The sequence below is a fragment of the Glycine max genome, chromosome 6, assembly GCF_000004515.6.
Source record: "Glycine max cultivar Williams 82 chromosome 6, Glycine_max_v4.0, whole genome shotgun sequence".
Lineage (NCBI taxonomy): Eukaryota > Viridiplantae > Streptophyta > Magnoliopsida > Fabales > Fabaceae > Glycine > Glycine max.
The window spans coordinates 49,803,349-49,829,522 of record NC_038242.2 but is presented as its reverse complement, the minus strand read 5'-3'; the positions used below and the strand labels follow the sequence as shown (position 1 = coordinate 49,829,522).

At 34.3% G+C, this 26,174-nt stretch overlaps 2 protein-coding genes across 2 annotated transcripts; one reads left to right on the top strand and one right to left on the bottom strand.

Annotated features, from left to right (window-relative positions):
- Positions 1 to 13,513: 13,513 nt before the first annotated feature.
- LOC100809552 (uncharacterized) lies at positions 13,514 to 18,451 on the bottom strand. The gene is made up of 2 exons (XM_014777109.1): positions 17,865 to 18,451; positions 13,514 to 13,760 (listed from the first exon to the last, which is right to left on the bottom strand). The coding sequence occupies exons 1-2, from the start codon at positions 18,449 to 18,451 to the stop codon at positions 13,514 to 13,516; spliced, it is 834 nt and encodes a 277-aa protein (XP_014632595.1).
- Positions 18,452 to 20,531: 2,080 nt separating this feature from the next.
- Positions 20,532 to 23,867, top strand: LOC106799121 (signal transducer and activator of transcription B-like). The gene is made up of 3 exons (XM_014777108.2): positions 20,532 to 20,827; positions 21,609 to 21,882; positions 22,020 to 23,867. The coding sequence occupies exons 1-3, from the start codon at positions 20,547 to 20,549 to the stop codon at positions 23,865 to 23,867; spliced, it is 2,403 nt and encodes an 800-aa protein (XP_014632594.2). The 5' UTR covers positions 20,532 to 20,546.
- Positions 23,868 to 26,174: the final 2,307 nt, after the last annotated feature.

The window sequence follows — 26,174 nt, the reverse complement described above, 5'->3', positions numbered from 1 at the left end:
GGAAGAGAAAAAAAAGGTACAATTCATAAATTACCTCTTTTAACTTCTCATTCTTTTATAAATAGAATCCTTCGTAGTTTTGGTTTTGGCCTTAATTTTGAAGTTAAACTTCCATTATGTGTGCTAAATATAGTCCCTATATATATGGCTTGAAATAATTTTAAGCATGTGGCAAATTACTACAATTGGTGCTTTATATCACGCCATGTGTTAAAATTTTTTGAGTAATTGATTGGAACTATTGATGGGGATTATTTTCCACATATTAAAAATTAAAATGGGTTATATAGTGGCCAAAACTGAAACTACAAGAGTCTATTTGACCAAGAGTGGATGTTAAAATGGGTAATTTAGTGTTGAAAGAAACTGTTTGTCCTTTAGATTTTGTGGAAATAATGTGTCATCGAGTCGAATAAAACTAGGGTACTTGTCCATTTTCTTTATTTCTTTTTTGGATTTAAGGGTACTTCTCCTTATGTGTTAAGGATGAAGAATGCATGTTAGTGCATGTCTTGGAGCGGGTTCTTGCTTAGTGTCGAAACATGATATATCTTCTTGGTTAGGCAAATAAAGTGTGAATTTGTTCGCGTCTTAATTTATGTGTGTTCTTCTATCTTGCATTCATGCTATTTATCGCGGTGGCTATTTAATTACTTTTTGACCAATTTCACCAATCTCCAAGGGTGGGAGAAATTTACTTACAGGGGTAAATGCATAATTTTAATTATATTCGTTGAGAGGAGTGAATATGATTTGGAAATAAAAAAGAAAGAATTGAAGTTACTTCCGTTAAGATACCATTTCTAGGGCGCGCGACATGCATGCTTTCTTTAAATTGTAATCTTTAGTCTTGAAACGAACATATAGAAAGTAATGAGTAATTCTATATTATTCTCTTTATAATGATTTTTTGCAATTATTTTCAAGTATTAATTCAGTTAGGTTCTTTGAATAAATGGTTGTTAATTTTATTATTTAATCCATGGTTTCATGTAAGTGGAAAGCAAATCTCATTAAAGGGTCTCGTCAGTATGAAAACAAGCATGTTATGTTTACGTAAATATTTTGCAAAAGTATACATAGCATGAACATGATTGAGGTTTTACTTTTGCATATCATCCATGTCATGTTTATGTAAGTTTTTTTTTTTTTTTTTTTGAAAAATTATATAAAATATGGTTTCCCCTTCTATCACAAACTTCTATCTTCTTCGGCATGCATGTTCTTTAATTAGCAGTGTCTTGTGCACGCGTTTTTTTATATATACAAATATTAATTATTAATTTATTAGTTTTTACTAATAAAAGAGATAGAACCCGTGATATTTTACTTTCTTTCCATCTTTCTTAATTATTCAATTAATTTTATGTAATGAGTGGAGGTCTTCTTCTTCATCATAATTAACATTGTTTGCCCTTTCTCTCTCTTCCTCCTTAAGCTTCCTCAAATGCACACATTTTGTTAGGATAAATGAAGAATAACAGTAACAGTTCCTAGAATTGGAGGACTAGGAGTCTCATCCTTAGAAGAAGAGATGAGGAATGATAGCACAAAGGAAGCAGAAATCGCAAAAACAAAGAAAAGCAACAGGATAGCAGAAATAGGGGTACAAGCAGTAAGTGGTAAGAGGAAAATTAGTAAGCCTGCATACCTTGATGAGTATGTGTGAAGACGGAAGATTGAAATGCTGAGCTGGCAGGTGAAAGATTTGCTGAGATCTTCGTAGAAGCAATTCCTATCCAATTCCGTTAGCAAGGAATATTCCTAAGAATAGGCATAGGAATTCTGTTAGGCAATTTACTATATATACATGTAATAATCAGTGAATCAATAAGAATAATATACATATTCCTGCCTTTTCCTTGTTCTTCGTATAGGAGGCACTGGTCCTCGAAGCCAGTATTCCCTTTCTGATCCCCTTTCTGTATCAATTTTTGGTGCTCTCGTTGTCCTAATGCCTGATTTCGAGAAGAATCCAGGCCCCTCTGACCGTTTGGAGGATGCCTTGCTTCGCCTTACTACCCAGAATATGTATTTGGGCGAATCTGTTCATGCCCTGACCCTTCAACTCAAGGAGCTTCTTCAGCGTACGAACACCACACCACAATCGAGCCCGATTCCGATTTCCCCTTCTCCGACGTCACCTACACCTGCGTCACAGCATCGTATGAAGTTAGATATCCCACGGTTCGATGGTTCAGAGCCTCAGGGTTGGATCTTTAAGATCAACCAATTTTTTGAGTACCATAGTACTCCAGAACAGGATAAACTCACCGTGGCTTCGTTTTATATGGAAGGTCGCGCATTGGCTTGGTATCAATGGATGAACGCGAACGGCCATTTTACTTCTTGGTCATCCTTCATTCAGGCCTTACGTGCTCGTTTCGCTCCGACTCCGTACGATGACCCTACTGGTGCTTTGTTCAAGCTTACGCAGAAGGGGACAGTGGCCCAATACCTGACTGAGTTTGAGGATCTTGCGACTCGTGTGGTGGGCATCTCCCCTCCGCTATTATTGAGCTGCTTTATCTCGGGTCTTTCCCCTGAGATTCGCCGGGAAGTTCAAGCGCATCAGCCCCTTTCTATGGTGCAAGCGGCTGGGCTTGCGCGTCTACAGGAAGAGAAGGTCCTTGACCAACGTCCGTCTCCGCGGTCACGACCACCCCACTCAAACCCCTTTCCGCCTCAGCCTCGCCCTCCTCCTTCCCTTCTCGCGCCTACCTTACCTCCGTTATTGAACCCACCCCCACCCCCTCGTCCTCCAACCACTCCCATATCCACCCCAACCCTCAAACGGCTCTCACCCGATGAAATGGCTCTCCGCCGCGAGAAAGGGCTTTGTTTCAACTGTGACGAGAAGTATCACAGGGGACACAAATGCTCCTCTCGATTTTTCATTCTCATTTCTGATGACCTAGAACCCATAACCTCTCATATACCCATTCCAGACCCAACCCATCATCCACCACCCGACCCGCCCGATAACTTGGACTTATACCCGGCCCAAATCTCCCTTAACTCTTTAGCAGGCCATATTGCCCCGGAGACCCTCCGTTTTGTAGGCCAGCTTTCCGGCCAACCCATGCTCATTTTAGTTGATGGGGGTAGTACCCACAACTTTATTCAACTGCAGATGGTCACGGAATTGGGCCTTTTGTGCCACGAAACGAGGCCATTACAGGTGCTAGTCGGAAATGGTCAGCATCTTACTTGCAACTATGTTTGTGAAGCAATTCCGGTTGAAATACAAGGCCTTACCTTCCCCATTGATTTATATGTCTTGCCGATTTCGGGTGCCAACATAGTCTTGGGCGTTCAATGGCTCAGAACCTTAGGGCCCGTTCTTACGGATTATACCAAGCTCTGTATGCAATTTTTTTTTCAAGATCAGTTGGTGACATTACAAGGCAACACAGAGGATACCCTGGGAATGTTATCGTCCTCACAATTCCGGCGTCTTCTCCGGCGACAAAGTCCTGGCTTATATTTCCATATCACCGTGGCACCATCAGATACGAACCCGGTTTCTACTGCTGATTTTCCGGAGGACATTCGTTCCTTACTTACTAAGTTTGACCCTCTGTTTAATCCCCTTCAGGACATGCCTCCGGCGAGGGAAACCGATCATCATATACACTTGTTACCCCAAGCTACTCCCGTAAATGTGAAACCATATCGGTACCCGCACTTCCAAAAACAGGAAATAGAAGCGCAAGTGGCCTCAATGTTGCAAAAGGGGTTGATCCAACCCAGCACTAGTCCGTTTTCGTCCCCCGTCTTACTTGTGAAAAAGCACGATGGCTCATGGCGCTTCTGTGTCGATTACAGAGCCTTGAATGCGATCACAATTAAGGATCGATTTCCGATACCCACGATTGATGAACTTCTCGATGAATTGGGCAATGCTCAGTGCTTCTCCAAGCTCGACTTGTTACAGGGCTACCACCAAATACGCATGCATTCCGGCGACATTCCGAAGACAGCTTTTCGAACACATCACGGCCACTTTGAGTTCAAAGTGATGCCGTTCGGGCTTTGCAATGCCCCGTCTTCCTTTCAGGCTACTATGAATCTCATTTTCCGACCCTACCTCCGCCACTTTGTTATCGTCTTCTTCGACGATATCTTGATTTACAGCCCTTCTTTTTCTGACCATCTGAAACATCTGGAACTTACTTTTCAGGTACTCCTTGACAACAACTTTCTCCTCAAGCTGTCTAAGTGCTCCTTTGCACAGTCGCAGGTGGAATATTTGGGGCATTTAGTGTCCTCACGGGGGGTAGAACCTCTCGCGTCCAAAGTCGCCGCTGTGGTCCAATGGCCAATTCCTCAGTCACCACGAGCTCTACGGAGCTTTCTGGGTTTAGCTGGTTTCTACAGACGTTTTATCAAAGGATATGCTATGATCGCCGACCCCCTGGTAAAGGCTACAACAAGGGAGCCCTTTCAATGGTCTTCTCAGGCACAAATGGCATTTGATCAACTTAAGCATGCGCTGTCCACGGCTCCGGTACTTGCATTACCAGACTTCCACCTACCATTCACGGTGGAGACGGATGCTTCTGGTATTGGGATGGGGGCAGTGTTGTCCCAACAGGGGCATCCCATTGCATACTTCAGTAAGCCCTTCACGGCCAAGCTTCTTCGATCTTCAACCTATGTACGGGAATTGTTCGCAATCACAGCAGCAGTAAAAAAGTGGAGGCAGTACTTGCTAGGCCATCCATTTACAATTGTCACCGACCATAGGAGCCTTAAGGAATTGCTTACACAGGTCATACAGACCCCAGAACAGCATACCTATTTGGCTCGTTTATTGGGGTACAACTACACAATTCAATATCGTTCGGGCTCACATAATCAAGCTGCTGACGCGTTGTCTCGACTACCAGAGCACATGCCACACACTGCCACGATGTCCCTGCTCCTTTCCGTTCCATGTTTGACTTTTCTAGATGAATTGCACAAGCAATTACACCAAAATCCCCAATATATTCAGCAGTTCCAGGAGGTTGCTAACAGCTCTGAGTCACATCCTGATTTCACTATTGCACAGGACCTGTTATTATATAAAGGTCGTATCTGGTTGCCACGTAACATTCCACTAATTCACTCTCTTCTCACAGAGTATCATGCCACTCCAACCGGAGGACATATGGGAGTCGCGAAAACTATTGCTCGTTTATCTGAGAATTTTCAATGGCAGGGACTCCGACAAGATGTCGCTGAATTTGTGGCTCGATGTATGGAGTGCCAGCAAACTAAATACGAGACCAAACGTGTTGCGGGTTTACTGTGTCCGTTACCGGTACCGGCGCGGCCATGGGAGGACCTATCCCTAGATTTCATTACAGGGCTGCCGCCGTGTCAAGGAAAGACCGTTATTCTTGTGGTGGTTGACAGATTTTCGAAGGGGATCCATCTAGGTTCATTACCAACGGCACATACGGCACATATGGTGGCATCATTGTTTGTCGACATCGTCGTTAAGCTGCATGGTATTCCAAGGAGTCTCGTTTCCGACAGAGATCCTTTATTTGTCAGTCATTTTTGGCAAAATCTTTTCCACCTGAGTGGCACGAAGCTGCGGATGAGTTCGGCGTATCACCCTCAGAGTGATGGACAAACTGAGGTGATGAATCGAATTATTGAGCAGTACCTGCGTTCTTTCGTTCACCACCGGCCGGGAACTTGGGGCAAATTGCTTCCGTGGGTTGAATGGTCCCACAATACTTCGTGGAACGTAGGCACGGGATCGACTCCATATGAGGTGACATTTGGGCGGAAGCCCTTTAATTTTCCTGATTACCTTGCCGGATCTTCTCAAATCGCTGCCGTCGATGACATGTTGACGAACCGTGATGAAGTATTTCAGAGCATTCGCAAGAAACTGTTAAAAGCACAGGAGTCAATGAAACGACAAGCAGATGCTAAACGGAGAGAGTTATCCTTCCAAATCGGAGATTGGGTCCTTCTGAAACTCAGGCCGTACCGGCAGCGATCTGCGAGGGGAACACAGTCAACTTCCGGCAAGTTGGCTAAAAGATATTACGGCCCCTTTCAGATAATTGACAAGGTGGGAGCGGTGGCATATCGTTTGAAGTTACCGGAGGGAACTCGCATTCACTCAGTTTTTCACTGTTCCCTACTTAAATCATTTCACGGTGAACCTGATGCAGTTCGTATAGCTGACCTCCCAGAACAATTTCTCAATGACCATCCTTTAATAACTCCATTAGCTATTTTGGATTATCGGAAAGCTGCAGATAACCAGAATGCACCGTGGGAAGTACTGGTTCAATGGCAGGGGTTATCCCCAGATGAGACATCATGGGAAAATTGGGATCAACTTAAACAGGAGTATCACCTTGAGGACAAGGTGATTTTCCAAGGGCCTCGGGAAGTTGATAGCACAAAGGAAGCAGAAATCGCAAAAACAAAGAAAAGCAACAGGATAGCAGAAATAGGGGTACAAGCAGTAAGTGGTAAGAGGAAAATTAGTAAGCCTGCATACCTTGATGAGTATGTGTGAAGACGGAAGATTGAAATGCTGAGCTGGCAGGTGAAAGATTTGCTGAGATCTTCGTAGAAGCAATTCCTATCCAATTCCGTTAGCAAGGAATATTCCTAAGAATAGGCATAGGAATTCTGTTAGGCAATTTACTATATATACATGTAATAATCAGTGAATCAATAAGAATAATATACATATTCCTGCCTTTTCCTTGTTCTTCGTATAGGAGGCACTGGTCCTCGAAGCCAGTATTCCCTTTCTGATCCCCTTTCTGTATCAAGGAACGAGTAAATACTTTTCTTGATTCATTCTCAATACTTACGTGAGGGGATAATATAGCAGACTTAGATTCTAAAACAAATAAGAGAATGCAAAGTGCAATAATATATATACTACATTAAAATTAAGCTAATTAACCAATACTATAGTACCAAAAGAGCACCCCATAATAGATCGGTTAAACCTTCAATTGACATAGTCTTTTATATGCTTTGGTGGAATAATCTTTCTCTTGGACCTTTAACTAGCAGCAGAAACTTGCGGTTGGCCCAAAGTTAATTGTTTAAAAAATGATTACTGATCGAACAAATGTAGAAATAATACTGATCATATCTATATCTGGAAAAATGTAATATTATAATTAAATCGAATTCTTTTATAATAAATGAAAAATAAAACAGATAAAAGAAGAAAGTTATAAGTTTTATTCCAATAATGTCACAATCTTTTTATTTTTATTTTACTAAAATAATAAAATCTTAATCTTGCACACTTTTCTTTTCTTTTGGTTGGCGTCTTACTTGATAGAATTGGAGGTGCTTCTCGTCAATCATTTTTTTTTTTTACTGAAATAGTAATTTTAATATTACAATAATAGATTAAAATATGTACTCAATGTAAAAAATAATCTTAAAAAAAATTGAAGAATTTATTCACCATGCTTGAATTGTGTAAATTTTTTGCAAGAATAAGAAAATCAAATACATTTTATTTGATCAAGCGATTAATTCATCTTATTTTAACTATTTCAGTTAATAAAACAACAACAAAAAATCATTGTAAGCCATGAAGATCATCAAAACAAGATTGCATAATAAGATGAAAAATGAATTTCTTGAAGATAATGTGATTATTTACATTGAGAAATTAAGAAATATATGAAAATTATATTTCTGATTCAACTATTAATGAGTTTAAGCATTTGAAGGAACAAAGGGCAATATTCTAAGTAAATGTTATTATTATTTTTTATATTGATAGTTGTATTGTATTATGTACCCACTTTTTGTGTTAATGAGAATAAAAATAATATCTATAAGTACAAATTAATCCAATTATATGTAACAATGAATATGTAACTAGAGCTAGGAAAATGGGCTTGGGCTCGTGGGCCACACGTGAAATCCACAATTCATATGGTACATGGGTCTCATTTTTTGAGCTCATTTGAAAAGTGGACTTTTTACTCCGTCTCGCGTAACCCATGAGTCCCGTGGGTATTTTATCCTTTATGGAAAAAAACAAAATACTGTGTTGTTTAATAAACATGAGAGTGTTTTAATACTTAGACTTGTTTGAATTATTTGTATTGTATTATTTGTACTTAGACTTTACACTTCGCATAATCTAAATTTGAGTACTTGATAGTTGATATTACCTATTTGTATTGTATTTATTTAATGTGCATTTATAATAAGATAAATAAAATAAGTTTCATAATACAAATATATCATTAATTTAGTTATATCATTGTGCATTTTAGTTATTGACTTGACACATTTTAAACTTGATGTGATTAAGTAGCAGTTTGTTCATTAATCATTCTCATTCTTGCTAAAATTCAAGCTTGTCCATTACCACTGCGTCATAATTACTAAGTTTTTATTGAAATTGCATTCCTTCAGGGGCACAAAAGTCTTTTTCATACCTAATTATTATTGAAAGTTTTTTTGACTTGAACTGTAGTTTCAAGGTTGTTAATTGTAAGTAACCGTGCAGTTTCAAATCTTATAAGAGGTGTTTGAACTTTGAAGTTGTGGATTTAGATGTAATTATGATCTTTCTCAAGGTTTATTCCTTTAGAAAATGAGTAATCTTAATTGATTGATTCATCTATGTAAACTTTGTTATGGTAAAAGATGATAAAACTATTGCTTGTGTTTTCTTGACAAAAGTAGGTGGGGAAGATGACTTGGAGTTAAGTATTGAATCCCTCATAGAAGGTTGTAATGATACATGTGTAAGGAATCAAGGAAGAACATGCCAACATCTTAAGGATCAACGCTTACCTCCATATATTAAGCGGAGAAGACTCACAAAGGCAGTGCTCATTATGCAAAGTCCTTGTGAGGCAAGACATTTAAATTACTAGTTTAAACATTTTAGTTCTTATGACTATGCATAGTCTGAACATGTTATGTTAGGATGGTTAGCATTTTATAATTCACCTATGATTGGTGTTTGTGGTGTATTAAAATGAGTACATCCTAGAAAGCGTCAGGTAGGTTAGCATTTCCTTTTTTTTTATTATATATATATATATATATATATATATATATTTTTTTTTTTATAAAAATAAGACATTTTAAAACGATTATTTAAAAAATCATCTTTAAAAAGTATATATTCTAAGACGATTTTTAACTAAAAATTATTTTAGAAAGACATCCTTTTAAGATGATTTTTAGTTAAGAATCATCTTAGAAGGACATCCTTTTAAGACGGTTTTGATTTAAGAATTGTCTTAAAATGACGTTTTTTCAAGACGGTTGTTTGTGAAGAATCATCTTAGAAGAAATTTTTTTTAAGACGATTTTTCATGAAACTGTCGTAAAAAGTGAAGATTTTTTACAATGTTACTTACGACACCTATTAATAATCAACTTTGAATGTGTGTAATAATCGACATAAAAGAGGTTTTTATAGTAGTGTAATAGTTTATTTAAACAATTCATAGTTTTAAAGATTTTTTTTTTAAAATTTTTTGTGAATGCGAATGGGCGCATTTAAAACAAAAAACAAAACTCGTTTAAAATTTGGGCTTCACGGGTTGCGGTTGTAGGCATCATGGGACAAGTTTACCCGCATGTCAAACTTTATATTTATATGTATCTATGAATTTTGAGTACATGAGTATTACATCCTATTTTGCCCCCTCCCGAAAAAGTAATTGGTCAAGCTCCATCATGGAATCCGTTCATGTCTTCAATAAAATATTAATCAAAGTGGATTAATATAAATGTGAAGAAATTTTAGGTTGAAAGTTACGAATGAAAAAGAGTTATAATAATAATAATAAAATTTAGAATATTTAAGATTTGAATGGAATAAAAAAATAAAATATTTTTTCATTTGAAAATTAAGTAGTTGTAAAAAAACTAATCATATATTATTATTCATTTGTAATTAAATATAAGCAAAAATATTACATATTATTTGATGATTACACAATTAATTTATCTTATTTTAACTCTTCACTTTATAAAACTATTATAGAAAGATCATTTCTAGCAACGAAGATCATCTAAATAAGATTGCATAATAAGATAATAAGATGAAAGATAAATTTCTTGTCAACAATGTGGTTATTTACATTGAAAATGAAATAACAGAAAATTTAATTTTTAATTCAAGGTACCGGGAAGTGGCAAAAACTTGTATTCTTTATTACCATTTTTTTAAAATGAATTTATGCAAAACTTTCTTTGTGTGCGTGTGAGAGAGAGATGGTCTTTTTTCCCCTTAAAAATCATGTTGTTGCCTACAGTTTTGAAGGCCTTGTGCCTGACCACATCAAGAGGCTAATAGCTAAAGTTAAATCCATGGATTGGGAAAGAAAATATGAGAAAGTCTTATGGAGGCAGGAAACTGAAGATCAAGCTATAGTTTTGAAGGGTGGTGCTGTTGATGCAAGCATGGCAGCAGTAATGAACAAACTTAGCTATTTTTATAGCTATATGGCTGGTAGCAGCAAGGTAGGCTACATTTTTCGAGACCCAAAGTTTAGCGCAGTCCATATTCCACAAGCAATAAGATTTTGGAAGATAGATTTTGAGGTGAATGATGTTGGATGTAAATTAAATGATATATAGGTTCGTGAGTTATTCTATTTGAAAATGCCTAATCAATTTATTAGTCAATCCGTATTTTGTTATTGGTTTTGTATATTAGCATTTGAAAATGATATTGTAGACCGTTGAAGCTTCAGAAAATGACAGTTTACCTTTTGTTATTAATTTTATATATTAGCATTAGAGTTTTTCTCTCTTCTATGATAGTGGATACACCTTATGTTTCTTATAACACCTTTTTGTACCTCAGGAAATTCATGGTTTACTCAGGCAAGGTGCTACAATTGATAAGATATCTTCAAAGCTTTCACCATTAGTATTTACTCTACTTGAATTTCCACCACCCATAGGAAACAAGGTAAACTCATTTATCATGTTAAACACTAACCTTGTGTCAATTAATTCCCAACAGTAAGGCAAATAAATAAATAAAATCTGACTATGATGTTTTAATGTTGCAGTTGCTTTTCTACCCTGAATCAGATGATTTAATTATGAAGCACAACTAAATATATGATTTTAATAAGTTGAAAAGGAATTTTTTTTATTAGTAAAAGGGTACAGTTCATTAAAAGGAAGTATACATTTTTTTATTCATATAATTGTACCATGTGTTAGCTTTGGAAAAGGGTCTTGTGCCTGGACAATTGAACTGAATCATTTGATTTTGAGAGTAGGTCCTTAATTATCACATCAAACTAGCAGCCATTTTTAAGGTTCATTTGATTGGTACATATTATATGTACTTGTGACCAATTAGGCATCTACTTATTCATAAGTTTGAAGCGGGATAATATAATCTTTATTTGGTTTATTCTAATATATTTGTATCATTCTTATTATATTAACCTAAGATTAATATGGCTTTTATATACATTGCAGGCCATATCTGCAATGCCTTGAGGGAATAGAAACTTGTTCAAAGATGGCTAGGTTCTCATCTAACTACTCTTTTATTATTAGCTTTTCTGAGGATAGTTAATGGAATAAACTTTATTTCCTTGTAAAATCAAAACAAAGGCCTTGCTATGGATGTTGACTTACAGTGGTGCTCCTTCCCAACTCTGGGCATGCTTGAATTTAGTATGAGAAAATTATCAAATATACACGGGAGATTTTCTGTGTCTATGTTTCCTTAATTATCTCCACACATGTTCCCAAACATAATCATCTCACTAGGAGTGATTTATATAACTTTTAGTTTCAAGTATCTACAGGCCTTGAGGGAAGTTATATGCTTTATGATGGATCGCAGCCTTTGAAAACATATCTATGTCCAGTTTTCACATAGGTTTGATGGTATTGATAGCAATGATTGATATGCCAACTTTATTGCAGTTCTCTTCAACGTAAGTATCCTATGCCATGCATGTTCATTTGATTTTTGTTGATAGCTGATTTGTTACTGTTTTATTGGTATCATTCTACTATGGCACATAGGTTCAATATTGCCACATTATAATAATTGAAATGGTAGCAGAGGATGCTACAACATGCTATGTCCAGGTTCTGCCGAAATTGTAAAATACTTTAAGAGCAATTTCTTTTAACACCTTTCGGTTAATTGCCACTCTCAGTCTAACTAGTGTAATTTTTGTGGATTCTTTTTGTTGATATATCCCTTAAACATAATTTTAATTGCCTTGTTTTTCAATAATTTTGTGGTGTAAATACACTTTAAAAAATGACATTTAAAACAGATTGGTTAGAACATTTTTCATTCAATTAATTTTTTTAAAAAAATATATTCTATCACGATTTTTAGAAAAATCATTTTAAGAAATTTACTTCTTAAGATGGTTTTTGAGAAAATCATCTTAGAATCATTAAATTTTTAACTTTTTTTTTGTTTTTTAAAAAAGACATTCTTAGAAAGTCTACTTTTTAAGATGATTTTTTTTAAACATCATCTTAAAATCCTAGCTAATTTTTTTTAAAAAAATAATTTTAAGATGGTTCTTTTAAAAATAATTTTAGAAAGTATACTTTCTAAGACAATTCTTTTAAAAGAGTATTATTCTAAGACATTTTTTAGTTAAAAATTGTCTTAACTTTCAACGACCTCAACTTTAAAGACGATTCAAAATTGTTTTTGAATGTAGTTTAGAATCATCCATGTATGTCTTGTTTCCAGTAGTGTTTAAATCCCATATGGAATTCCAGCCTCCACTCACGAAAAATTGTGTTTTCAATCAAAGTTTCCATTGCATGAAAATAACATGATTTAATTGTGAAATTTCCATCACTGTTGTACTTCCATATTATTGCATCAAGTTCATTAGGCAAACAAATATGCATATACAAAATTCTTGTAACATGACATGAAGAAAAAATTTGGTGAATCAAGGTATCATTCCACTTGTTACTTGAAGAGTTCATCAAAGTACTTACTTTTAATTCTTCTAGGCCTGTAAGAGGAGTTTGAACATAAGAACCATCATTTGAACGGAGCCAAGGATCATTCCAAATGTTTATGGATTTTCCATCTTTCAATCGCCATCTAATGCCATTCTTGACCAATACCCGTGAAGTGTGGATGCTATGCCATGTAAAACTTGGACTATACCCTAAAGCAGAGTCCAAGAAATTACAATTTGGATAATATTTTGCCTTGAATTCTTTTTTCACTATAGCATTATTTTTAGAAAGAAATTTTCAACTTTACTTCCTAGCATTGCTAAATTAAAAAAGATGACGAAAACCCACCTCCAAGCTCCTTCCTCAGAAAAACATTCCCAACTAAGCCAATTGATTTCTTCCCCACGTTTCTATTAGAATCCCACCTAAAAGAGTTCATCATTGATTGCATTTCATCCTGGAGGGTGGTGGGTAAGAGAAAAACACTCATGCAATAAGAAGGGATAACTTGAGCTACTAATTTGATGATAACCTCTCTTCCTACTTTTGATAAATGTCTCCCAGACCAATGCTAATCTTTCTTCCAGATTTTGTCTCTCAAGTAACCAAAATTTGCCTTCTTCATTGATGGCATGCCAAGATACCTTCCTTTCCCAAGACATTTGGAGACACCAAGTTGTTGAGAAAATTGCTCCTTGATGGGTTGTTGGGTGTTCCTGCCGAAGATTTCAAATTTCTGGAAGTTAACTACAAGTCCAGATGAAGCCTCAAATGTTTCTAATACGTTATGAAGGGTGTTCGCTTCCTTTACAGTCGCCCTGCAAAAAAAAAAAAAAAAAATCATCATAAAAAATTATCCGAGTACAAATTAATCCAATTATATGTAACTATGAATTTTGAGAACATGAGTATTACTTATTATTTTGTCCCCCTTCCTCTAAAAAAGTAATTGGTCAAGCTCTATCAGAGGATCTGTTCATGTTTTGTTGATTTAATAATAATAATAATAATAATAATAATAATAATAATAATAATAATAAAATAAAACATAAACAAATAAAATATATTTTCATGTGTAACTAAAAAACTAATTGTATACTATTCATTTGTACTTAAATAAAAGAAAAAACAATACATTTTATTTGATGATTAAGCGACTAATTCGTCTTATTTTAGCTCTTTGAGTTAATAAAACTATAATAAAAAAAATCATTTGTAACAATGAAGATCGTCAAAAACAAGAATACATAATAAAATGAAAGATGAATTTTGTGCGAATAATATGATTATTTAGGTTGAAAAAGAAATAGCTGAAAACTTTATTTTTATTCAATTATTGACGAGTCAAGACATTTGAAGGAATAAAGAAAAATACTTTAAGTAAATGTGATTGTTTTTATATATATATATATATATATATATAGGTTCATTGTAGTATGTACTCATTAAGAGAATGATAAAATATATGAGTACAAATTAATCCAATTATATTGAATTTTGAGTACATGAGTTTTCCTTACTATTCCCCCCTTCTCCCCAAAAAAAGTAATTGATTTACGGGATCTGTTTATCTTTTTAATAAAATATTAATGAAAATTGATTTAGTTTATGACTAATATAAATGTGAAGAAATTTTAGGTTGACGGTTATCAATAATAATAATAATAATAAAATATTTAAGATTTGAATAGAACTTTTTAAAAATTGAATAGAATAAAAAATTAAAAATAAAATATATTTACATTGGAAAATAAATTATTTATAACAAAAAGTTAATAGTATATATTACTCATTTGGATTTAAATATAAGTAAAATTAAGGCTAAATTATTATTTTAGTCCCTAAATTTGGGTATGTATTTTTTTAGGTCATGAAATTTAAAATGTTTTTTTAGTCCCTAATTTTTGACAAATTTTTTTTTAGTTCCTCATTTAATAAATTGACACTTTATGATAGTTTTTAACTTTTTATAATAGGTTTAAAATGCAAATTCAAATGACTAAAAATATTAATTTATTATATCAGATACTAAAGAGAGCAATTAGTCAAAATTCAAAGAACAAAAAAAAATAAAATTTTAGGGACTAAAAAAAGCAAATACATCATATTCAGAAACTAAAATAATAATTATGCCTTGTTTAAAACTAGTTTTGATATAAAAATTAATTTTTATACTTACTTTAAAAGTTGAAACCAATTTGACAAAAAAATGGATTGATTTTTCAAATTAAATAATAATACTAGTTCATTTTGAATTAACATTTTAAAATTGTCACAAAGTACTAAAAAATCACCAAAGTGATCGAACCTCACATAAATTGTCAATTTATTATGTAGAGACTAAAATAACAAATTTTCAAAATTTCGAACTAAAACAAATATTTTTAAATTTCAAGGACTAAAAAAAGCACACCCCTTAAGTTTAAGGGCTAAAACAATAATTAAGCCCAAAATTAATGAACTTGTTTGCTAATTAAGAAAGTTTGAAAATATCAATTAATTATATTAATAAAATTTAAAAAATAAAGCATTTTCCTAAAATGCTCTTCATTGGAATATGATATCAAAAATAAAAAAAATCATTTGAAATAGAATATCAATTTGAAATAGAATATCAATTAATTGGAAAAAAATATTGTTTTGTGATGATATCATTAAATGAGACGAAATTAGTTAAAGTTAGCTTAAATTTGAGGCTATTTTTTTTGTTCATGAATGAGTTTGGATGGATTATTATTATTATTATATAATTTTTAAATTTTGTATAATTAAATACTAATAATTGTTCAAAAGAATAAAAGGAAATATAAACATTTCTTTATGAAAATTAAAATAAAATAAAGGTTTATTTTTTTTTACTAATAGAAAAATGATTTTGCAATTATAAAATAAATATTCAAATAAGGTAGAAAATAAAAAAAAAATCCTCAAGTCCATTGACATTGTTAGGGTGAGAATATTTTATATATTTTCCGTTTTGGTGCTTGATGGTTCTATCATGATTTTGTTCTTAATAAAACACACCTCATTGAATTAAGAAAAGATAGTATTTATCTAACCTTAGCATCAATTCTCAAGTATTTTAGTATAGAGGGTTTGTCATCCCTTGTGTGTCTTAGACCTTCCCTTTTAGCGTTGATGTTCCAACCTTCAAGTCTAATGGCATGGTTAGGGTCATCACATCTAAGGCATTGTCTACTTTAGTGTTTAGTTTGGTCTTTATTAGAAGATGTCTAGATGAGTTAAGAGAGAAGAGTGTTTATAAACTATTCTTAATCTCAATTTCTAAGTGATTAAGGACTACTTTTAATGTCTTGAAACACTGACACCATTTTATTTTGTCCTTACTAAAAAGGAGTTTAGGAGAGAGAATGTTTATACATTTCTCTTAACATCAATTCATAAGCCCTTGTGTGTGGCTTAGACTCTCTTTCTAGGGTCAATTTTTTGACATCAAGTCTCTTAGCGTAGTTAGGGTCACCACATCCAGTATATTATTCACTTTAGTATTTAATTTTATCTTTACTAAAAAGCATTTCAGTGGGTTAAGATTGGAGGAGAGTGTTTATTAACTATCCTTTAGCCTCAATTCCTAAGCTATTGAGGGCTATTTTGATGTATCCAAACATGCTTAAAGATGATGATAAAATTTAGAATAAATTATACACGCATCCCTTCATATCAGTGTTTCTTACACTCAACCCCACACCTTTTATTTATCATACAGAGACTCCCTTGGTTTTTTTACCATTCATTATACTGTGATTCCCTTACATAAAGAGAAAGAAGTGAGGATCTAGTAGTTTTGTTGTCACGTCCTCAACCCCGATGAAGGTAATATTTTCGTACTTGGTGATCGTAGAGATCGTTGTTGAAGTCGCCGCGACAATGAAAGAGATCGTAGATGACATTAGAGGAGACAGGGACGGTGAAGTTGTTGTGATTGTCGAAGGTGACAAAGTTAATGAGGGAGGTGAGGAGCAAGTTGACTATATTTTCGTAGGCGAAATCGAACATGAACTTGAACTAGGAACAGACTTGCACGAGAGTGTGATAGGTGTTCTTAGAACATTTCACAAAAAATTAACACCATTAATAAGGGTAACTATTTAGGAAAGACAAAAGAAATACGATTTTAGGAAGGAGATTTAAGTGTAATAAACGTTAACTTAAGGGCATCGAATGTAATTTGTTCTAACAACATGATAATAGTTCATGCCTCTCTGGCTTCAAGCATCTCAGATGTACAAGTACTTCTGACACTGTAAGGGGCAAAAACCTGCTAGTTTTTTCATTTCTTTTTTCCTTTTTTAATATGACTCTTGTAGCACGATTAAATACATGCTGATCAAACTCAAAAATGTGAACGTTGGTGGTAGACATTCATGATATGAAGACATATACCCGATTTTGTCTGATAATATAATGAGAAGAGTATAATTGGAGTAAGAAATTGTGGATCCAAGCATTGTAATCAGCAGAATGAGGGAATCCAGGTCCTCTATTTCTGAAATGGAACCTATAAAGATTCTTGTAGGAACTAGAAATACAATTTTAAGTTCTGGCCTATGGTAAATTTGATAGAATGTCATCTTAATGTTACAAAATTGATTGATCGCAGCAACATAATGAAACAATTTGATTGGAAGTCATCTTATTGTTACAAAGTTGATTGATCAGCAACACCATTTGATTCCAATGTCATCTTACAATGTTACAAAATTGATGGATAAACAAGACTATGAAACATTTCATAGTTTTTTTGGCCTATGACAAATTTGATTGAAAGTTATCTTAATGTTACAAAATTGGGTTGATCAGCAACACAAATTGATTTGAATTTCATCTTACAATGTTACAAAATTGATAGATCAGCAACAGAAAGAAACTATATTCAACGAGGATGATGATGAGGCATATACTCATGCTCAATTATAGGTGTGGTTCGGGTGCCAAGTGCAGTGGGAGCCCTCACATGTCCAACCATTGAAACCTGAAGGGCTTCTTCTTCATAGGCCCTCCTCTCCATCTCCACCATTCTTGATCTCTTCTTCACCCTAACAAGCATTGCCACAAGAAGAAGGCCTAAAAGAAAAGCACCCAAAGCGGCGCCAATGGTGCTCCCCACCGCCACTTTCCACCGGCTCAAGGGCTTATTCCTGAACTGATCCGGCGGTGAGTACTCCACAATCATGCCAAAATGGCCATGCCTCTTAGCAACACAAACAAGTGCTGTTGAAGGGTTTGGTGCTTTTGCTAGTTTCATTCTTCCGTCACCTTCGAAACTAGCACACAAGGGCTTGATCCCATCTTCTTGGTTCATCTTTGTGGCATTGGTGAAGTCAATTGTCATAGGCTTTTCTCCAGCCACAATCCCAAGCTGAAAAGGGTTGCTTGAGTTTGCATCTTCATCAGCATTGTAAGCTAGGAGTCCCACAATTGGAGACACAAGTTGGTACCCAGAGAGATCATAGTTAGCATAATATATAGAAGACCAATTGTACCCCATGTTTTGTCTAATCAGCATACCTTCTCAATACATGGAACTCCTTCAAGTGTGCACCATACCTTCTCAATCTTCCACATCTGAACGTCACAGCATCAACTCCAATGCCTGAAAGATTTGAAGGCAAGTCCACTGATTGTGGTATTGCTGTCTTGAAGTTCTTGTTCAATGCCTTGAATGTGTGATCTCTTATGATTAGGTCAAGAACATGAGCTGACTTGACACCATCCTGAGCATCGGATCCCAGAAATGTAAATGACACCCAGGAAAATATCATCAGAATCAGACCAAAAGCAGACCCATGAGACAAAAAAGAGCCAAGATTGTAACCAAGATTTTAAATTGCAATGCAGTCACGGTTGCAGTTTCGTCATGATCCTTGATATTACGTGAAATTTTATACAAATGTGACATATGTGGTCACAATTGAGACCTGATTCCAAAAATCTTGATGTTGTGGTCATAATTGTTTTGCATTTTCTATATAAGACTACTTTCTTGTGACAATAATGTCTATCTATTGTTTTGCTTAACCATTTCATTCTCAAGTACTGAACCATATACCCTTGTCCTCCTTCCAATTCTTCTATTGCTGCTGGTATGATTCAACCTAGCTATGCTTTTCACCACTTTGCTTGATTTCTTGCCTCTTCCATTTTCCATTTAATATTTGATTATTTGCTTGATTCAGTTCAATTTGACTAGGAAGAATCGCAAAACTGTCGTTTTTATTTAAAAATAAAATAAAATCACTTGCTATCATCCAAATTGAGTATACGGTCATTTTCAACAGAAAAATTCACATGTGGGAAATAGTTCATACATTTTTCTGTGTATAATTTGTGTTTCATTCCATTCATCATATCTCAGTGTAATTTTATTGTACCACACCCAATGTGTAATTTTATTGTACCACACCCAATTTTATGAGTTTTACATTAACCAAGGCATTGTGTTGCATCAATCAGAGACACCATTCATAATGTTGGCAAACGTTTAACTAGTGCCATGTAATTAATTATGCAGACATTTGAGCATAAAATTTCAGGCTTTTGGATTCTTGGCAGCTAAATTCCCAAATATAAGCAAGAGTTTTTTTTTTTCAGATCTTTTATTAGAATGATGATCGATTTCTTTTTGGTTGAAAGCACGATGAATTTAAATAATCCTTTTATTGTAATGTTTTCTGTTGTGGTTAAAAAAATTCATTTAAAAAATAAACCAGTTGCAACATGTTTTATGTTTAGAGAAATTAATTTCACATTTTCCTACACTGTTGAATTTGTACAAGGCCACTCTAAAAGTTCTCTGCCTAATTCTGTACATCGATCCATATTATTTACAGATACTATATTCATATAAGAAAATTATATAGCAATTTATATAATTTTTTTTTTATCTCTTTCAGAGTCATACCCTCACTTTTCTTTCTCTAGTCTTCCAGTGCCTTCTATGTGAATTTTTTTATAAAAATTATCTATAAAGAGAATTATCCCTCTATAACTATTATAAAAGTAAATAGTATATGCAATAGCATTGGCATTTAATCTCTGTAAAAAAACATTTGTTAAATTTTATAATAATTATCTAAAAAATCATATTTACTATAATTTTAATTAGTTGATATATAGTGTAATTTTTTCACTGATAATTAGTTATATGTTATTTTTCAGGATAATGAATTTGACAACACATAGATCCTCACTGTGTAAGATATAAGAAGAATTATATTTCCTAATAATTTATTCACATTTTTCCTTTATATGATGATTTTCTAGGGTTAAAAAATATTTTTATTTTTTAATCTTCTTTCAAAATGAGTGTTGAAATTTGATATACGTACCACAATGCAAGGTTGATCATGTAATAAGCTTTTTTAATTTTTGTATACATCTTTTACAGAAAAATGAAAGAAAAGTCATCATTACAAGCAATGGATTCTATGGATGATCACAACATGACTATTGATCTCTTGGACACTTCAATGAGAACCGTTGAAGAAGAATCGATTGAAGAAGAAGGAATGATTGAAGAAGAAGAAGATGATGATCATAATCGGCAAAAACAAGTATTAACGATTGAGGAACTCGAGAAGAGGATGTGGAGAGACCAGATACTGCTGAAGAAACTTAAGGATGAGAGAAAGGAGAAAGAACAAGGGCAAACAGTGGAGATGATGAAGAAGAAGGCCTTGACTCGTGCACAAGACATTGTGCTGAAGAACATGCTCAAGATGATGGAGGTTTGTGATGTAAGGGGTTTTGTTTATGGCATAATTCCTGATAAGGGGAAGCCAGTGAGTGGTGCTTCTGATAACCTTCGTGGTTGGTGGAAGGAAAGGGTTAAGTTTGATCGTAATGGTCCTGCTGCAATGTTGAGGTAAAAACTTTTTTATATACACACACATCTACTAAAAAAATTTGACTCTAAAAAGTATTATGTTATTGGTGATAAAGTAAATTCTTATTAGACATTTTGTTTAAAAATATTTTACAGACAATATATGTAAGTTTTATAATTAAAAAACATATATTTGCCACAATTTTTGCATTTTTTTTATATAGTATCTTGAATTTTTATTTCTTTTAGATTAACTTCTAAATTCTTATTGTTGTTATTATAAGGAGATGTTAGGAGTAAAATTTTTTGAACACATTATTCTAATAGCTTTATTGTTATTATAAGGAGATGTTAGAAGTAAAATTAATAATTTTTTTGACTTTTAAATAAATTTTTACCAATAATTAAGAATGTGTTAAATAGTGCATCTTTCTCTTATTACAATAGATTCTGCTATTCACTGTTTGAAAGATTATTTGAGATAGTGTGAAAACCGTATGATTTACGTCAAGACACAATTTAAAGTAGTTACATGCATACAAATATAATAGAATATATATATATATATATATATATATATATATATATATATATATATATATATATATATATATATATATTTCTAAGTGTTCTTGGTGTAGTTCTTTGATCAGAATTAAAATTTTATCTCAATAATCTGTGTTAATCTTTATTGCAAATTTTTATTACACAAATTATTAAGGCTTGTACTTTTACTATTTAGTAATACAATTACATGCATATATTGAAATTTATTTATTTACACTCTTTCCTTACATGTTTCATGGATTTGGTGTGCTAGGTATGATGAAGAAACTGGGTTTGACGACCTAGGTAATGAATTCAGGGGAGACCCATCATCAGCCTACCGTTTGAGTGATCTCCCAGACACAACCCTAGGGTCACTCTTGTCATGTCTGATGCAGCACTGTGATCCCCCTCAGAGGAGGTACCCTCTGGACAAGGGTGTTCCCCCACCCTGGTGGCCCACTGGGTTTGAGATCTGGTGGCCCGAGCTAGGCTTTGCTGCTGACCCAGGCCCACCTCCCTACAGGAAGCCCCATGACCTCAAGAAGGTGTGAAAGATGTGTTTTTTTATTTTTATATCGACAAATATTAATTATTAATTACGGTTAATATTAGTTTGCAAATTTAGTTTGCAAAAAATATTTATGTTTTTATTTTTATTTTATTGGTAAACATTAACTTTTAGGTATGGAAGCTGTGCGTGCTGACCGCAGTGATCAAGCACATCTCCCCTGACATCACCAAGATCAAGAACATAGTGCGGCTTTCGAGGACCCTTCAGGACAAGCTCACTGCCAAGGAGACTGCTATTTGGAGTGCTGTTGTGAAACGTGAAGAAACCCTTGCTAGAAGATTGCACCCTCATTTGTTCCCAGCCCAACCAATTATCAGAAGGCCTCATCATGAGATTCGTGGTTATGATATTGAAGGAAGTGGTGCTCGTGCTAGGAACTTTCTTGGGGGCCAAAGTAGTCATAACCCACCACCAACTTCCAATGTTGCTGCTCATAGTAATAATAGTATGCTTCTAGCAAGTGGAACTGCTAGAAATTTTCTTGGTGGCCTAAGTAGTCATAATCCACAACCAACAAGCAATGTTGGTAATGGTGGTGCTAGAAATTTCATTGGCGGGCAAAATTATCCGCCCCTTAATAGCAATGTTGATAATGGTGATGGTAGAAGTTTTCTGGGAGGGCAAAATAATCCACCACCAATAACTAGCAATTTTGCTAATGGTATTAGCAATGATAATAGCATGGTTACAATGAACAATGGCATTGTTTTGCCACCAGATCATGGTGCTAACAAGAGAAAGGAAGTTCAAGGCATCCCAATTCCTCATGAGACCTATTCCTGTCATAGCCCTCAGTGCCCTTATAATGAAACCAGCTTTGGATTCAGTGACATGAATGTGAGGAACAATCATCAGCTGGCATGCATATACAATAATGACAACAACAACCACAACAACGCTGTGCAAGTGGTTGGTGGTGATGGTGGAGGCTCAAGCTCTTCACAGCTTGGACGTGGAAATCCTAAAAACAATGTTAATGTGGCTCTTGGTCAATCTATGCACACTTCTGCACCAGTTGTGAATCAGTCTCAGACTCAGAATCTTCCTATTGGTCAACCTATGAACATTTCAGCACCAGTTGTGAGTCAAAATCAGGCTCTTACTATTGGTCAACCTATGAACATTTCAGCACCAGTTGTGAGTCAAAATCAGTCTCTTACTACTATTGGTCAACCTATGAACATTTCAGCACCTGTTGTGAGTCAAAATCAGTCTCTTACTATTGGTCAACCTATGAGCATTTCAGCACCAGTTGCGAGTCAAAATCAGTCTCTTACTATTGGTCAACCACCAGCTGTGAATAATCAAAACCAGACTCTTAATGTGATCAGTGACAACAATAATTCTGGAGAAATAGGGTCAAATGGTTTGATGCACAACATGAATGTTGTTGTTCCTCTAGGAAACCAAAACCAGCAGCAGGTGCAAAATGTTCTTCAGCCTCAGGTGGTGGACAGCAACAATTTCTTTGGTGGTGGAAGGGTTTCTTTGGACAAGAATAATAATAATCTCTTTGGCAACAACAACATGAATATTAATAGTGTTCCTCCTCTTCTAGCAAGCCAAAACATGCAGCAGATGCAAAGTGTTCAGCCTCAGGTTATGGACAAGAATTTCTATGTTGGTGGAAGGGTTTCTCTGGACAAGAATAATAATAATCTCTTTGACAACAACATGAACAATTTTCCCCCTCTAGAAAGCCAAAACATGCAACAGTTGCAAAATGTTCATGAGCCTCAGGTTATGGACAAGAGTACTTTCTTTGGTGAAAGGATTGGTGGTGGTTACAAGCTGAATAATGCTGATCAAGTGCATGGAGATTTTTCAACATTAACATCAATGGATCCTTCTTCCTATGATCAATGGGATGCAACAAATAATTCCCAATCTGATTTTATGGACTCTCCTTTGTTGACAGCACCGTTGACAGCACCGAGCCAGGATTTCCTTTGGCTATAAAATTAAGGAAGAGAAAAAAAAAATACAATTCATAAATTACCTCTTTTAACTTCTCACTCTTTTATAAATAGACTCCTTCGTAGTTTTGGTTTTGGCCTTAATTTTGAAGTTAAACTTTCATTATGTTTGCTAAATATAGTCCCTATATATATGGCTTGAAATTTTAAGCATGTGGCAAATTACTACAATTGGTGCTTTATATCACGCCATGTGTTGAAGTTTTTTGAGTAATTTATTTTCCACATATTAAAAATTAAGATGGGTTATATAGTGGTCAAAACTGAAACTACAAGAGTCTATTTAACAAAGAGTGGATGTTAAAACGGGTAATTTCCTGTTGAAAGAAGTTGTTTGTCCTTTTGATTTTGTGGAAATAATGTGTCCGAGTTGAATAAAACTAGGGTATTTATTTTTAGCATGATAAGAGCAAGAGCTAAAAAAGACCCAAGCTTTGCAACATATAGTCACATGTATTGCTTGGTTGGAGTGAGAATAGAAGATAATTAACTAAGATATTTAATAAATAAAAAAATAATAAAGTGATTGTAGCTAGTTTTAAGACTTAGACCTCAAGCTTAAGTATATCTCACTTAACCACTAAGACATTTTAGTTATACTTATAATGTTTAGATTTCATTTTTCTTTTATTTTCTATCAAGTATATGAGTATAAATCAATTGTGAAGTAAATGGACATGGACTTTTGGCTGGTTTTTATCATTAAATCGTGAGAATTGTCTCTGCTATGGTTCTTCCTTGAACCACTTGATCTTATCAAGAATTGCTCAATTCTTGTGGCGATCCTCAAGGCTTATCAAACATCATTGTTTGTAGCACCTATCTTGTTCTTCCTTTTACATTTTCTGTTTCCTTATTTAATTTCCGCAATGCTAATTTTATAATTTTGTTCGAATTTCTTATTTGCATATCTCTCATTTTACTTATCCTTTTTTTAGGCCTAAATTACGTTTCAGAACGTCCTCTTTCACCTTGTTTTGAAACCGTTATAATCTGAGTTCTATAAGCTGAGAAACGAATAAAAGTCAAAATACATTTTTGGCTCAATTAGTGTGCAAATTTCATTCTTGAATTGATCCGAATTGAAGCAAGACAAAAGGGATTCACATCATATTTTAAAACGGTAAGACTGAGTGTCGAGTCCGCAAGAACTTTGACTGTACTCAGGGTTTATATATATCAATTTTTTAACAATTAATGATTTGAATCAAATTTTTGTAACATGGTGACACATAAATATAAATTCAATATAAATTAAACTATAGAGCTAGTGTGTGCAAAGGTGAGAAAACAAACACTCAAAGCAGTGAATGGACAATTGATATTGTGACACCCTTTATCCCGACATATATATAAATAAGAAAAACATATAAAAATTGTGGAATTTAATTAAACCAAATTTATTCAAATCACGTAAACAAATTCACGTGGGTAAAAAGGTCACATTCGATTCACTATTACTAAATAAACCTTATTAAAAACATATTTGGCTCAGAACAAAGCCGTCCAAGTTTACAAAGGAACTCAAGTTAAGCAGCAAAATAAAATAAAGTAAAATAACATATTTAGAACATCATGCAATTGAAATAAAAACCCATGCCGCAATGTCACATCCTATCAAAATATTGTGTCTTAGCACCCTCTAGCACGAGGTTCTTTAAATTCATCCACCTAACCATCTGCTACCACGAATATAAGATTTGAGATCATCACAGGATCCAAACACAAATGACACACATGCAGTGAGTTATCACATTCCTAAATAGGTAGAGATTAACAAAAGTACACACACACACACACACACACACACACACACACACACACACACACATAATATAAGTATAACAAGCTCAACTTATCACAATTCATTACACACCATCACGTAATATGTCACAATGATCATTACACAGGCCTTATGCAACAGATATGTGAAGATTCAATCTTATGTACAATGTGGTACCATATCAGTGAAAAACCTCGTCGATCCCCCAGAAGCACATGACAAGGCAAATCACGAGCTAGTAAGTTAGGTCACTCTCACTAGGTAAAATCATAGGAAGACCAGTCAGAGTCACGCTGTTTTGCAAGAATGCTCCAACCATGTAGGATCAATACATGCTTAATAAAGCACTCAAACGGGTTGTATTTACCCCCAAGGCCTAAACTCCAAAAAGTCCGTCAGGGTCTTTCCTTCTTGATTCAGATCCAACCCAGAAAACATTTTAGCACCCAAACTCTATCTATGAATTGCACAAAACACACGATTCATCAATTGTTCTCAAAATAATTT